A 13,909-nucleotide genomic window follows, 5' to 3' on the forward strand; every position below is an offset into this window, starting at 1 on the left:
CTCTCTCCTTTCCTTCTCCCCTCTCTTCCCGTTCTCCCATGCCCTCCCCTCCATGCACTTCCTTTCCCACTCCCTTGCTCCCATCCCTCCCCGCCTTCCTTCTCTACCCTTCCCTCCCACTCTCTTTCCCTCCCACTCTCTTCCCCTCCCCTCCTTCTCCCTACCACTCTCCACCCACCCATCCCCTCCCTTCCCTCCTCCCCTCTCTTCTCCCCTCCCTTCACATATCCTCCCCTTCCATCCTTCCCCTCCTCTCCTCTCCCCTTCAGATGAACTCCTCAACTGAGCAGATACATGATCTCCATGCATTTGGATGGACAAGTGCTAATCTCGGAGAGTCAATGCAGTTTTGGAACAGGGAGGTCACGTCTCACAAATCTAGTTGTGTTTTGTTTCCAAGACCAAGGATGACAACGGCAGAGTAATAGACATAAATATGGATTTCAGCCAGGACACAAAGATAGGAGGTGTAGTGGACAGTTGGAAGATTTTCGAAGCTTGCAGAGGGATCTGGACCAACTGGGAGAATGGGCCAATATTGATGGAGTTTAATGCAGTCAAGTGTGAGGAATTGCATTTTGGAAAAGCAAATTAAGGAAGGACGTATACTGTTAAGTAGTAGGGCATTGAGGAGTGTGGAGGAGCAAAGAGACCTGGGGATACAGGTACATTGTTCCCTGCAGGTGGTGTCGCAGGTGGACAGAGTTGTAAAGAAAGCTTTTGGCATCTTGACTTTTATAAATCAAAGTATTGAGTTCAGGGGTTGGGATGTTATGTTGAAGTTATGTAAGACATTGGTGAGGCCAAATTTGGAGTATTGTGTGCAGTTCTGGTCAACTAGCTATAGGAAGGATATCAATAAGATTGAACGAGTGCAGAGAAGATTTACTAGGATGTTGCCAGGTCTTAAGGAGATGAGGTACAGGGAAAGATTAAACAGGGTAGGACTTTATTCCTTGGAATGAAGAGAATAAGGGGAGATTTGATAGAGACTTACAAAGTAGACAGAGTAAATGAGAGTAGACTCTTTCCATTGAGATTAGGAGAGATAAGAGAGGAAATTGCTTTAGAGTGAAAGGGGAAAGGTTTAGGGGGAACACCTTCACTCAGAGAGTGGTGGGAGTGTGGAATGAGCTTCCATCTGGTGTGGTGGGTGTGGACTCTTGAGTTTTAAGAATAAATTGGATAGATGCATAGATGGAGATCTGGAGGGTTATGGAATGGGAACATTTATTGGGACTAGCTGAACAATAGTTGGCACAGACTAGAAGGGCCAAATGGCCTGTTTTCTGTGCTGTAGTGTTCTATGGTTCCAAGAGGATTGAGTTCACGAGCCGCGAGGTCATGTCGCAGCTCTTTAAAACTGTGGTCAGACCACACTTGGAATATTGTGTTCAGTTCTGGTCACCTCATTACGGGAAGATGTGGAAGCCATGGAGAGGGTGCAGAGGGGATTCACCAGGATGTTGCCTGGTTTGGAGAACGTGTCTGATGAAGCAAGGTTAACAGGCTTTTCCTTTTGGAGCGAAGGATGAGAGGTGACTTAAGAGAGGTCTACAATAGTCTGAGAAGCATAGATAAGCACCTTCATCCCAGGGCAGGAAGAAGCAAGCATCAGAGAACATCTATACAAAGTGAAGGGATGAAAGTTTAGGTGAGACATCAGAGGTAAGTGTTTTAAAAAGAGAGTAGTTGGAGCCTGGAATGCATCGCTAGGATGGTGGTAGACCATGGTACAATAGGGACATTTAAAAGATTCTTAGATGGGCACATGAACCATAGAACACTACAGCACAGAAACAGGCTCTTCTAGTCTGTGCTGAACCATTTGTTTTTCCGTTGTCCCACACCCAGTACATAGCCCTCCATAGCTCTCCCATCTATGTACCTGTTCAAATTCTAGTTCACTGTTAAAATTGAACCTGCATTCACTATCTCATCAGGAAGTAATAAAAAATAGAGGGTTATGGGTGTGAGGGAGCAAATTGTTGTGGAGAACATTTACATCATGTAAATGCCGCTTGCACTCAGGGTGGGTGAGACAAGAGCTAGAGGACATGGGTAAGGGTGAAAACTGAGATATTGAAGGGTACATTCAGGGGAACTTCACTCAGAAGGTGGGGGGTTATGGAACGAGTTGTCAGCAGAAGTGGTGGATGTGGGTTTGGTTTTAACATTTGAGAGACAATTGGATGGGTCAAAGAATGGGGGTGGGGTGTGGAGGGCGAGAATCCAGGTTCAGGGAGATGGGACGAGATGGAGAAGGGGTTTGGCATGGACCAGATGGGCAGAAGGGCTCGTCTCTGTGCTCTCGTTTGTGATTGTTCACACTGAGGCGGCCTGCCCATGCTGTGTTGCAGGCAGTGAGCCGGCCAAGCCTCCCTGGGTCCTTGGCCCCGGAGCCTCATCTGCAAGGACTGCCCCACTCACAAGTGACCAAAGTCTCAGAGGCTGGGTCCCACCAGGAGGAGCCCAGTGACCTGGAGGAGCTGGAACTGTTCGCACGCACCTTCAAACAGCGGCGCATAAAGCTGGGTTTCACCCAGGTAAGGGGGGGAGGGGTGGAAGGGAGGGGGCATAAGGAGAAGGGGAGGGGCAGAGGGGAGTGGTGGGTCCAGTGGGAGGCTGCTCGATTTGTTCTGTCCTCTGGTCAAACCTGTCACCCTGGGGTGCCTCCTCAGTGGACCCTGTCTCCCAGCGATCTGTAACAATCTTGAGAATGGTCAGTGCCTGTCTCCAAGTGAGCTGTAATGGTGTTAGGAATAGGCAATGCTGTAACAGAGCCAGTGTCCCAATGAACTGTAATGGAACTGGTGTTGAGCATTGACTGACCCCGTCACTCTGACATACACCAACAGGGGGATGTCGGCCTGGCCATGGGAAAGTTGTACGGGAATGACTTCAGTCAGACGACAATCTCGCGCTTTGAGGCATTGAACCTGAGCTTTAAGAACATGTGTAAACTCAAACCTCTGCTGGAGAAGTGGCTGAACGATGCAGGTGAGGAATCGAAATCGGCAGGATGTCGTGGGGATGGAGGGAGTGTGGGAAGGGGTGTGGGCATGGAGGGTGTTTGGGGATGGAAGGAGTGTGAGGATGGATGAAGTGTGGGAATGGAGGGGTGTGGGGATGGAGGGAATGTAGAGGGATGGAGAGTGCAGGGGTGGAGGGTTAGAGGGTGAGGATGAAGGGAATGTAGTATAGAGGGTGAGGATGGAATGTAGTATAGAAGGTGTGAGAATGGGGGTATGTATTGGATGAGGGTGGGATGGAGGGAGGGTGAGGAATAGGAGGGGCAGGGAGTGAAGAAGGTGGGGGTTGATGGGCTGGGGCAATAATGGGAGGCCACAGGTGGAGAAAGCAAGGCAGGATGCCAGGGCTCCAGCCAATGAGCTTCTTTCTCACTCTCCACCACCCCACACTCCTCCAACTCCTTCTTCCCACCCCCTCTTCACCCTCCTCTCCCTCACCACTCACCTTCATCCCATCCCCTGCTCCTTTCCTCCCCTCTTCATCCCCCTCACCCTACCCTATCCTTTCCTTCCCCACTCCCCCTCTTGTCTGCCCCTCTCCCCGACACCCTCCCCCTCATCTCTCCCCTTCCTCCACCTGCCCCCTCCCTGCCTCTCCCACTTCACCTGCCCCTCTCCCCTACCCTGCCCTTCTCCCCCTCCTGCTGCCCCCACCCCTGCCTTTTTCCCCCTCAACTTTGTCCCTCTCCCCTGCCCCTCTTCCCCTCCCTCCTTGCCCCCTTTCCTGACCTTTCCCTCTCCCCCTCACCTCTCTCACTCTCCCCTGCTCCGCCCAGAGAATATGTCTGCCGACTCCACGCTGCCAAGTCCCAACGCCATGATGAGCCCGCCTGTGGGTGTGGAGGGTCTGGGGGGTCGGCGCAGGAAGAAACGTACGAGCATCGAGACCAATGTCCGCGTGGCCTTAGAGAAGAGCTTCCTTGCAGTAAGTACACCTGAGCAGCGCACTTCACGCAAGCCAACAGGACTGTGTAATATGGGACCATGCTCTCTGCACATCCACAAGATTGTGTAATGTGGGACTGAGCTCTCCCTATGCCCACTGAAGTATGTAAGAGGACCACATTCCCACAGGACTGTGTAACACAGAACCACGCTCTCCACACACACACCCATAGGACTGTGTACCATGGGACCACGTTCTCCACTTGACCACAGGACTGTGCTCTTCCCATTCCAGTGGGACTGTAACATGAGACTACAATTTCCATACATGCCCACAGGGCTGTGTAGTGCAGGTCTGTGATCTCCACACAGGCCCATAGGACTGTGTAACAGGGGACTATCCTCTCCCTTGTCCATAGGACATTGTAACAAGGAACCACGATTTCCACATGTACATTGGACTGTTTAACACAGGATGACATTCTCTGCATGTCTATGGGACTGTGTAATGCGGGACTTTGCTCACCGCATATGCACACAGAACTGCGTAATATGGGATCATGCTCTCTGCGCACACCCATGGGACCGTACTTGTTGCATGCCCACAGGTCTGTGTAGCATGTGACCACATTCTCTGCATGCTCATGGGACTGAATCATGGGACCACGCCCTTCACACCACTACAGTACTGTGCAACGTGGGACCATGCTCTCTGCACATGCCCACAGAATTGTGTAACACAGGTCCGTGCTCTCTGCACATCCATGGGACTGAAAAATATGAGACCACATTTTATGCACTCCCATGGGACTGTGTTACACAGGATCAAGCTCTCTGCATGTCCATGGGGAATGTGTAACACAGGATCATCCTCTCCACACATGCACATAGGAGTGTATATCACGGGTCTATTCTCTCCTCTTGTGTCAACAGGGGATAGCTAACACAGGCCTGCACTCTCCACACACACCCACAGGGTGTGTGTAAAATAGGACTGTGCTCTCCGCACATATCCACAGGATTGTGTAACATGGTATCACATTCTCTGCATGTCCATAAGACATTGTAACATTGGACCTCGCTCTCTGCATGTCCACTGGGCTGTGTAACACAGGACTGAGCTCTTTGCACTTCCATGGGGAGTTTGTAACATGGGACCACTCTCTTAGTGCACTGCCCACTGGGAGAGTGTGGCCCAGGACCACGTGAAGATATTTGGACAGGTGTCAGTGCAGAAAATTGGTCAAAGGTGGCCAAATGGAGTCAGCATGGACAAGTTGGGCTAAAAGACCTATGTCTCTGCTGTAGAAGTATGACTGACTCCCCTCATCTTCCATGGTTACCTGACCTTGACTCCCCTTGTCAGCCATGGTTACCTGACCTTGACTCCCCTCATCTTCCATGGTTAACTGACCTTGACTCCCCTTGTCATCCATGGTTTTTTAAAAAAGATTTTTCATACTATGAACCAAAATACACATAAACCTTTCCCTCTTGAATATACAGTCATTTTCTCCCTTTTTCCCCCCCTCCCTTCTCTCCCCACCCCCCTCCCAATCCACTCAACGTTCATCAGCCATGGTTTTTGTTTTTTTTTTTTTTTTTAATTTTTTATTTTTCACACCATAAATCACAATAGCCATGATATACACTTTTTCTTTTCCACACATTTACAGTGACTTTTTCTCCCTCCCCCCTCCCTCCTCCCAAGCCACCCCCCCATCCCCCCCCCCTCTCATCCATTTTAGTTATACAATCTAGGTTGCATTAATTCAGTTAGACAATGTTGTCATTCAACAAAAATACACCAGAAATTCTACTGAGTCCATTCTTTTCTTTTCTTCTCCTTCCATCAACTTAGGTAATGTTTGTTCCCGGTAGGTTTTCGCTATTGTATTTAATGTAAGGCTCCCATACTTGTTCGAATATTTCAATATTATTTCTTAAACTATATGTTATTTTTTCTAATGGAATACATTTATTCATTTCTATATACCATTGTTGTATTTTCAAATTATCTTCCAATTTCCAGGTTGACATAATACATTTTTTTGCTACTGCTAGGGCTATCTTAACAAATCTTTTTTGTGCATCCTCCAAGTCAATTCCAAATTCTTTATTTTTTATGTTACTTAGGAGAAAGATCTCTGGATTCTTTGGTATATTGTTTTCTGTTATTTTATTTAATATCTGATTGAGATCATCCCAAAATTTTTCTACTCTCTCACATGTCCAGATTGCATGAATTGTTGTTCCCCTTTCTTTTTTACATCGAAAACATCTATCAGATACTGTTGGGTCCCATTTATTTAACTTTTGCGGTGTAATGTATAGTCTGTGTAACCAATTATATTGTATCATACGCAGCCTCGTATTTATTGTATTTCTCATCGTTCCAGAGCATAACTTCTCCCATGTTTCCTTTTTTATCTTTATATTTAAATCTTGTTCCCATTTTTGTTTAGTTTTACCATTTGTTTCCTCATTTTCCTTTTCTTGCAGTTTAATATACATATTTTTTATAAATCTTTTGATTAACATTGTATCTGTAATCACATATTCAAGGTTACTTCCCTCTGGTAAACTCAAGTTGCTTCCTAATTTATCTTTCAAGTAGGATCTCAGTTGGTAATATGCCAGCGCTGTATCTCCCGTTATATTGTACTTATCTCTCATTTGTTCAAAGGATAAGAATCTACTTCCTGAAAAACAATTTTCTATTCTTTTAATCCCTTTTTTTTCCCATTTTCTAAAGGCAAGGTTGTCTATTGTAAAAGGGAGTAGCTTATTTTGCGTCAATATTAGTTTTGGTATTTGGTAATTTATTTTATTTCTTTCTACATGTATCTTCTTCCATATATTGAGGAGATGGTGTAATACTGGAGAAGTTCTATGTTGTACCAATTTTTCGTCCCATTTATATAATATGTGTTCAGGTATCTTTTCCCCTATTTTATCTAATTCTAGTCTCGTCCAGTCTGGTTTTTCCCTTGTTTGATAAAAATCTGATAGGTACCTTAATTGTGCGGCTCTATAATAATTTTTGAAGTTTGGCAATTGTCAGCCTCCTTGTTTATACCATTCTGTTAATTTGTCTAGTGCTATCCTCGGTTTCCCCCCTCTCCATAAAAATCTCCTTATTATTTTCTTTAACTCTTTGAAGAATTTTTCTGTCAGTTGTATTGGCAATGCCTGAAATAAGTATAGTATCCTTGGAAAAATGTTCATTTTAATACAGTTTATCCTTCCTATCAGTGTTAGTGGTAGCTCTTTCCAATGCTCTAAATCGTCCTGTAATTTTTTCATTAGTGGATTGTAATTGAGTTTATATAATTGGCCTAGATTTTTGTTTATTTGCACACCTAGGTATCTTATTGCCTGCGTTTGCCATCTGAATGGGGATTCCTCCTTAAATTTTGAGAAATCCGCGTTATTCATAGGCATTGCTTCACTTTTATTTACGTTTATCTTGTATCCCGACACTTCTCCATATTCCTTCAATTTCTTATATAGTTCTTTTATTGATAGTTCTGGTTCTGTTAAGTACACTATCACATCATCCGCAAACAGACTGATTTTATATTCCCTGTCTTTTATTTTTATTCCTTTTATATTATTATCTCTTCTTATCGATTCTGCTAGTGGTTCTATAGCTAGCGCAAACAATAATGGTGATAGTGGGCATCCCTGCCGCGTTGACCTGCTTAAGTTAAATTGCTTTGATACCTGTCCATTTACTGTCACTTTCGCTAACGGTCCCTTATATAATGCTTTAATCCAATTAATATACTTCTCCGGTAAACTGAATTTTTGCAATACTTTGAACAAGTAATTCCATTCTACTCTGTCGAAGGCCTTCTCTGCGTCTAAAGCAACTGCTACTGCCGGTGCTTTATTTCCTTCTACTGCATGAATTAAGTTAATAAATTTACAAATATTGTCTGTTGTGCGTCTTTTTTTGATAAATCCAGTTTGGTCTAAATTTACCATTTTCGGTACCTGTTCTGCTAATCTGTTCGCTAATAGTTTAGCTATTATCTTATAATCTGTGTTTAGCAGAGATATTGGTCTATATGACGCTGGTGAGAGTGGATCTTTCCCTTGTTTTAGTATCACTGTAATTATTGCTGTTTTACATGAATCTGGTAAGTTTTGTGTCTCATCAATCTGGTTGATTACATCCAGGAGGGGCGGTATTATTAGGTCTTTAAATGTTTTGTAGAATTCTATTGGGAGTCCATCCTCTCCTGGTGTCTTATTATTTGGTAAATTTTTTATTATCTCTTGTATTTCTACTGTTCCAAATGGTTCTGTTAATTTATTTTGTTCCTCTATTTGTAGTTTTGGTAGTTCAATTTTAGTCAAAAATTCATCTATTTTCCCTTCTTTCCCTTCGTTTTCGGTTCGGTATAATTGTTCATAGAATTCTCTGAAGTTTTCCTTAATTTCTTTTGGATTATATGTAATTTGTTTGTCTTTTTTCCTTGTTGCCAATACCATTTTCTTAGTTTGCTCTGTCTTAAGCTGCCATGCTAGGATTTTGTGTGTTTTTTCCCCTAGTTCATAATATTTCTGTTTTGTCTTCATTATATTCTTCTCCACCTTATATGTTTGTAATGTTTCATATTTTATTTTTTTATCCGCCAATTCTCTTCTTTTGGTTGTATCTTCCTTTATTGCTAATTTTTTTTCTATGTTTATTATTTCCCTTTCCAACTGCTCTGTTTCCTGATTATAGTCCTTCTTCATCTTGGTTGCATAACTTATTATTTGCCCTCTAATGAATGCTTTCATTGCGTCCCATAGTATAAACTTATCTTCCACTGATTCCGTATTTACTTCAAAGTACATTTTTAATTGTTTTTCAATAAATTCTCTAAAATCCTGTCTTTTAAGTAGCATGGGGTTTAATCTCCATCTATACATTCTTGGAGGGATGTCTTCTAGCTCTATTGCCAATAACAGGGGTGAGTGGTCCGATAATAGTCTAGCTTTATATTCCGTTTTCCTAACTCTCCCTTGTATGTGGGCTGATAACAGGAATAGGTCTATCCTTGAGTATGTTTTATGTCTAGTCGAGTAGTATGAGTATTCCTTTTCTTTTGGGTTTTGTTTCCTCCATATGTCCACAAGTTTCATTTCTTGCATTGATTTAATTATAAATTTGGTTACTTTGTTCTTCCTGTTAATTTTTTTCCCCGTTTTATCCATATTTGGATCCAAATTCAGATTGAAATCCCCTCCTATTAGTATGTTCCCTTGCGTATTAGCTACCTTCAAAAAGATATCTTGCATAAACTTTTGATCTTCTTCGTTAGGTGAATATATATTAAGTAGATTCCAAAGCTCTGAATATATCTGACATTTTATCATAACATATCTCCCTGCTGGATCTATTATTTCCTCTTCTATTTTAAATGGCACATTTTTGCTAATTAATATAGCCACTCCTCTTGCTTTTGAATTATACGATGCTGCTGTTACATGTCCTACCCAATCTCTCTTTAATTTCTTGTGCTCCAATTCAGTTAAATGTGTTTCTTGGACAAATGCTATATCTATTTTTTCCTTTTTCAGTAAATTTAGTAGTTTCTTCCTTTTAATTTGGTTATGTATTCCATTAATATTTAGAGTCATATAGTTCAGCGTAGCCATTTTATATTTTGTTTATCTTCTCTTTCCGTTTTTCCATCATTACCTTTCCTCCTTTTCCATTTCTGTTTTCTTATTTTCAACTCTTTACCAGACAACATTCCTACAACATCCAACATTTTCCTTATTCTCCTATTTCTATCTTCTTTATCCCCAATCTCCCCTTCCCCTCCTGAGTTGCCCTTTATCCCTTGTCGGACAACCACATCTCCCCTCTCCATTTGGATTTGCGAATCCACTCGCAAGCGTCAACTGATTTTGCAGTGACCGCTCTTTTCCCCCCACCCAGCCCCCCCCAGAAAAGATTTCGTTTTTTATATGTCACAAAGGTCACTCTTTTAGTTCCCTCCTTATTCTCTCTATTCCATTACCTTCCCTTATTAATTCTTGTCTATACTCTCTATGTTTTCCTCTAATTACAGATACTTTCACATATGCCCATTGTCTCTATTCACTCTTATACCTCTTTACCCGCATACATATCAATCGTGGTCATTTTTACCCTCCTTACCCGTCTTCATCCCTCAGTCTATTTTTGTCTTTACCCACATACATATCAATCGTGATAATTTTTGCTCTCATTACCCGTCTTCATCCCTCAGTCTATTTTTGTAATTGTTCTGCAAATTTTCGTGCTTCTTCTGGATCCGAGAATAGTCTGTTTTGTTGTCCTGGAATAAATATTTTCAATACCGCAGGATGCTTCAGTGTAAATTTATATCCTTTCTTCCATAAAATCGCTTTTGCTGCATTGAACTCTTTTCTCTTTTTTAGGAGTTCAAAGCTTATATCTGGATAAATGAAGATTTTTTGCCCTTTATACTCCAGTGGTTTGTTGCCCTCTCTTACTTTTTCCATTGTCTTCTCCAGTACCTTTTCTCTTGTAGTATATCTTAGGAATTTTACTACAATAGATCTTGGTTTTTGTTGTGGTTGTGGTTTAGGGGCCAATGCTCTATGTGCCCTTTCTATTTCCATTTCTTGCTGTAGTTCTGGACATCCTAGGGCCTTAGGGATCCATTCTTTTATAAACTCCCTCATATTCTTGCCTTCTACATCTTCCTTAAGGCCCACTATCTTTATGTTATTTCTTCTGTTATAATTTTCCATTATATCTATTTTTTGGGCTAGTAATTCTTGTGTCTCTTTAGTTTTTTTATTAGATTCCTCCAATTTCTTTTTTAAGTCTTCTACCTCCATTTCTGCTGCTATTGCCCATTCTTCCATCTTGTCCATTTTTTTCCCCATTTCTGTTAAGGTCATATCCATTTTATTTATTTTCTTTTCTGTGTTGTTTATTCTTCTTCTTAAATCATTGAATTCCTGTGTTTGCCATTCTTTAAATGACTCCATGTATCCTCTAACAAGAGCAAGTACCTCCTTTACCTTGCCTTTCTTTTCTTCTTCTATTTCCCTGTACTCTTCCTCTTCCTCTTCTTCTTCCTCTGGGTTGGCCATCTGTTGTTTCTTTGCTGCCCTTTCCTCCTCTTCTTTCTTGTTTCCATTGTCTTCTGTGGTCTCTTCTTGCTGCAGGTGTTCTGCAGCTGTCGTTGCCGGCTGTGGAGATCGACTCCCCAGCTGGTCCCCCCTCCCGTCGGTGTGTTTTTTTTCATGCGCATCGCGCATGCGCGAGGAGTCGCGCATGCGCGGTTGCGCACTTTTACTCGGCTCTGTGAGCCATTGTTGTAGTTCTCTTTCTACCGACCTGAGGTAGTGGGGTCTTCTCTCCACAGCGGGCCTCTTCGGACAGGTAAGGCCTTCACCTTTTTCCTCCGTTGTCTTCTCTTCCTCTCTTCTTTCCGTTGATTTTGATTTTTCTCCTTTTGTCTCCATCTTCTTTCCACCTTTATATTCACTTTTCTTTAACTTGTATTTCTGTGCCTTTGTATTTTCTCTTGTTTTTCCCGACTTTTCTGGAGAGGGCTGGAGTTCACCGTCCGGCCACTACTCCATCACGTGACTCCTCCCGTTCATCAGCCATGGTTGAGATGCTTCTCTCTAGGATGAAACCCCTCCCCTGCAACTTCTGAATGACTCCCAGTGAATCCAGCCATCGCTGTTCCCTGCTGGGGACGCCACCCTTCCAATCATCGTTGGCCTGCTCCTCTCTCTCATTTACCTTTCCTCAACTGTAACAACTTCAAGTTTATAATCATCCGAATGTACAAGTACATAGAACCATAGAACACGACAGCACAGGACAGGCCCCTTCGGCCCTTCCAGTCTCTGCTGAACCATTTTTTGCCTCGTCCTACTGACGTGCACCCAGTCTATAGCCCTCCATACCCCTCCCATCCATGTACCTGTCCAAATTCTTCTTAAATGTTAAAATTGAGCCCGTATTCACCACCCCAGCTGGAAGTTCATTCCACACTCTCTGTGAAGAAGTTCCCCCTCAACATTTCCCCTTACTCTCTTAGCCCTTGTCCTCTTGGTTGTATCTCACCTTCCTTCAGTGGGAAAAGCCTACCTACATTTACTCTTGTCTATCCCCGTCATAAATTTAATCACCTCGAACAAATCTCTCCTCAATCTTCTCTGCTCCAGGGAATAAAGTCATAACCTGTTTACCCTTTCCCTGTAACTCAGTTCTTGAAGTCCAGGCAACATCCTAGTAAACTTTCTCTGCATTCTTTCTATCTTTCCTGTAGTTAGGTGACCAAAACTGCACATAATGCTCCATATTTGGCCTCACCAATGTCTTATACAACATTTTACCATAACATCCCAATTCCTGTACTCTGATTTATGAAGGCCAATATGCCAAAAGCTCTCTTTACAACCCTATTCACCTGTGACACCACTTTCAGGGAATTCTGTATCTGTATTTCCAGATCCCTCTGGGAATACAGTGCCCGATCATTCACCGTGCACGTCCTTTCTTGGTTTGTCCTTCCAAACTGCAACATTTCACATTTGTCTGCATTAAATTCCATCGGCCATTTTTCAGCTTATTTTTCCAGATCCCTCTGCAAGCTTTGAAAACCTTCACTGCCCACAACACCACTGATCTTAGTGTCGTCTGCAAACTTGCTGATCCAATTTACCACGTTATTAACCAGATCATTGATCTAGATGACAACCCACAATGGTCCCAGCACCGATCGCTGAGGCACCACCACTAGCCTCCAGCGATCCAGTGTTCTCTGGACCACGGTGCAAAACCTGCAGATACTAAACATACAGACGATACAAATGCAGGTCAATAAATAAATAATGTTTTGTGAATATGAGATTCTCAGAGGGTTGGCGTGAGCAGTTCCCTTGGTCGTTCAACAGTCTAACTGCCGTGGGGTGAAGCTGTTCCTCAACCTGGTGGTGTTGGCTCTGATACTCCTGCATCTCTTTCTCAATGGGAGCAGCTGCAAGATGCTGTGTGCGGGAATAAAGGGGTCCTCAACAATTTAGCATGCCCTCTTTGGACAACAGTCCCAGTAGATCATATCATTGGCAGAAAGAGACCCCTGTGATCCTCTCTGCTATTCTTGTGGTCCTGTGAATTGACCTCTGATCCGATGCTCCACAGCAACCGTACCATACTGTGATGCAGCCAGCCAGGGCTCTCCCCATTACTGGTGCCCTGCACTGTGCTCCCCCAGACTCTGCCGTCTTGGGCACTGACCCCGTGGTTGCAGGATTTTAGTTTAAAACCACCGTCACCTCCTCTAATGGCCATTTAGCACCTGTATGGAGCCGCTGGCATCCAGACCAGCTGGTTCAACACTTCGGAGCAGCGTTGTGTCTTCTGTGCTGCTATCACAGCGGTTCTGGCAGGCAGTTTTTTTACCCTTTACTTCCTCTGGATGCTGTGAGTTTCTCCAGCACGTTTCAAGATTCAATTTATTGTCACGTAATAAAAGCATATTACACAAAATTGCTTTTTGTCTGCTGTAAAAGGCAGACAGATTCACCATTGGCAGAAACTGCCTGAAATGCTCTACAGTCAAAGAAAGAGAAGAAAAAGCGAGTCTCTCCCAGAGTCACCGAGTGTCCGTAGACTCGCCTCAGCACTCCCACAAGCTCTGCAGCCATACCATCAGCAACCCGACTTCCAGATCCGAACTTCCGACACGTTAAGGGACCCATCAGTGCCTTCTCACATCCCTGTCCTGATATCTGGAACTCCTTTTGGCCAGTTTCGAGCCAATCTCCAGCAGTCTGCCACCTGGTGCTAGTCCCTTGACTGCAGTCTCCAGTAGTCCACACCCTGTGTGGACTGTGCACAACAATCACAGTGGTAGCTGCCTAACAGGAGAGGGATGGGTGGGTACCCGGAGATGGGAGGGTGTAAGGCGGGGGTTCGCTGAGGCTGTCACCGGCTGCTGAGACCCTCCCTGTGC

The 13,909-nt window shown here is 43.6% G+C and overlaps 1 protein-coding gene across 6 annotated transcripts in view; it reads left to right on the forward strand.

The window, feature by feature from the left end:
* The window catches only part of LOC138764336 (POU domain, class 2, transcription factor 2-like), an 85,116-nt gene that overhangs the window by 62,795 nt on the left and 8,412 nt on the right, over positions 1-13,909 (forward strand). For 5 of the 6 annotated variants that reach the window (XM_069940106.1, XM_069940111.1, XM_069940109.1 and 2 more), the window contains 3 exons: positions 2,361-2,546; positions 2,859-3,000; positions 3,809-3,957. In XM_069940106.1, coding sequence (XP_069796207.1) covers positions 2,361-2,546; positions 2,859-3,000; positions 3,809-3,957 — 477 coding nt within the window. The remainder of the gene's footprint in view (positions 1-2,360; positions 2,547-2,858; positions 3,001-3,808; positions 3,958-13,909) is intronic. The other variant, XM_069940110.1, reaches the window with a different exon arrangement.

The sequence above is a fragment of the Narcine bancroftii genome, chromosome 5 (assembly GCF_036971445.1).
Source record: "Narcine bancroftii isolate sNarBan1 chromosome 5, sNarBan1.hap1, whole genome shotgun sequence".
In the NCBI taxonomy this organism is placed as follows: domain Eukaryota; kingdom Metazoa; phylum Chordata; class Chondrichthyes; order Torpediniformes; family Narcinidae; genus Narcine; species Narcine bancroftii.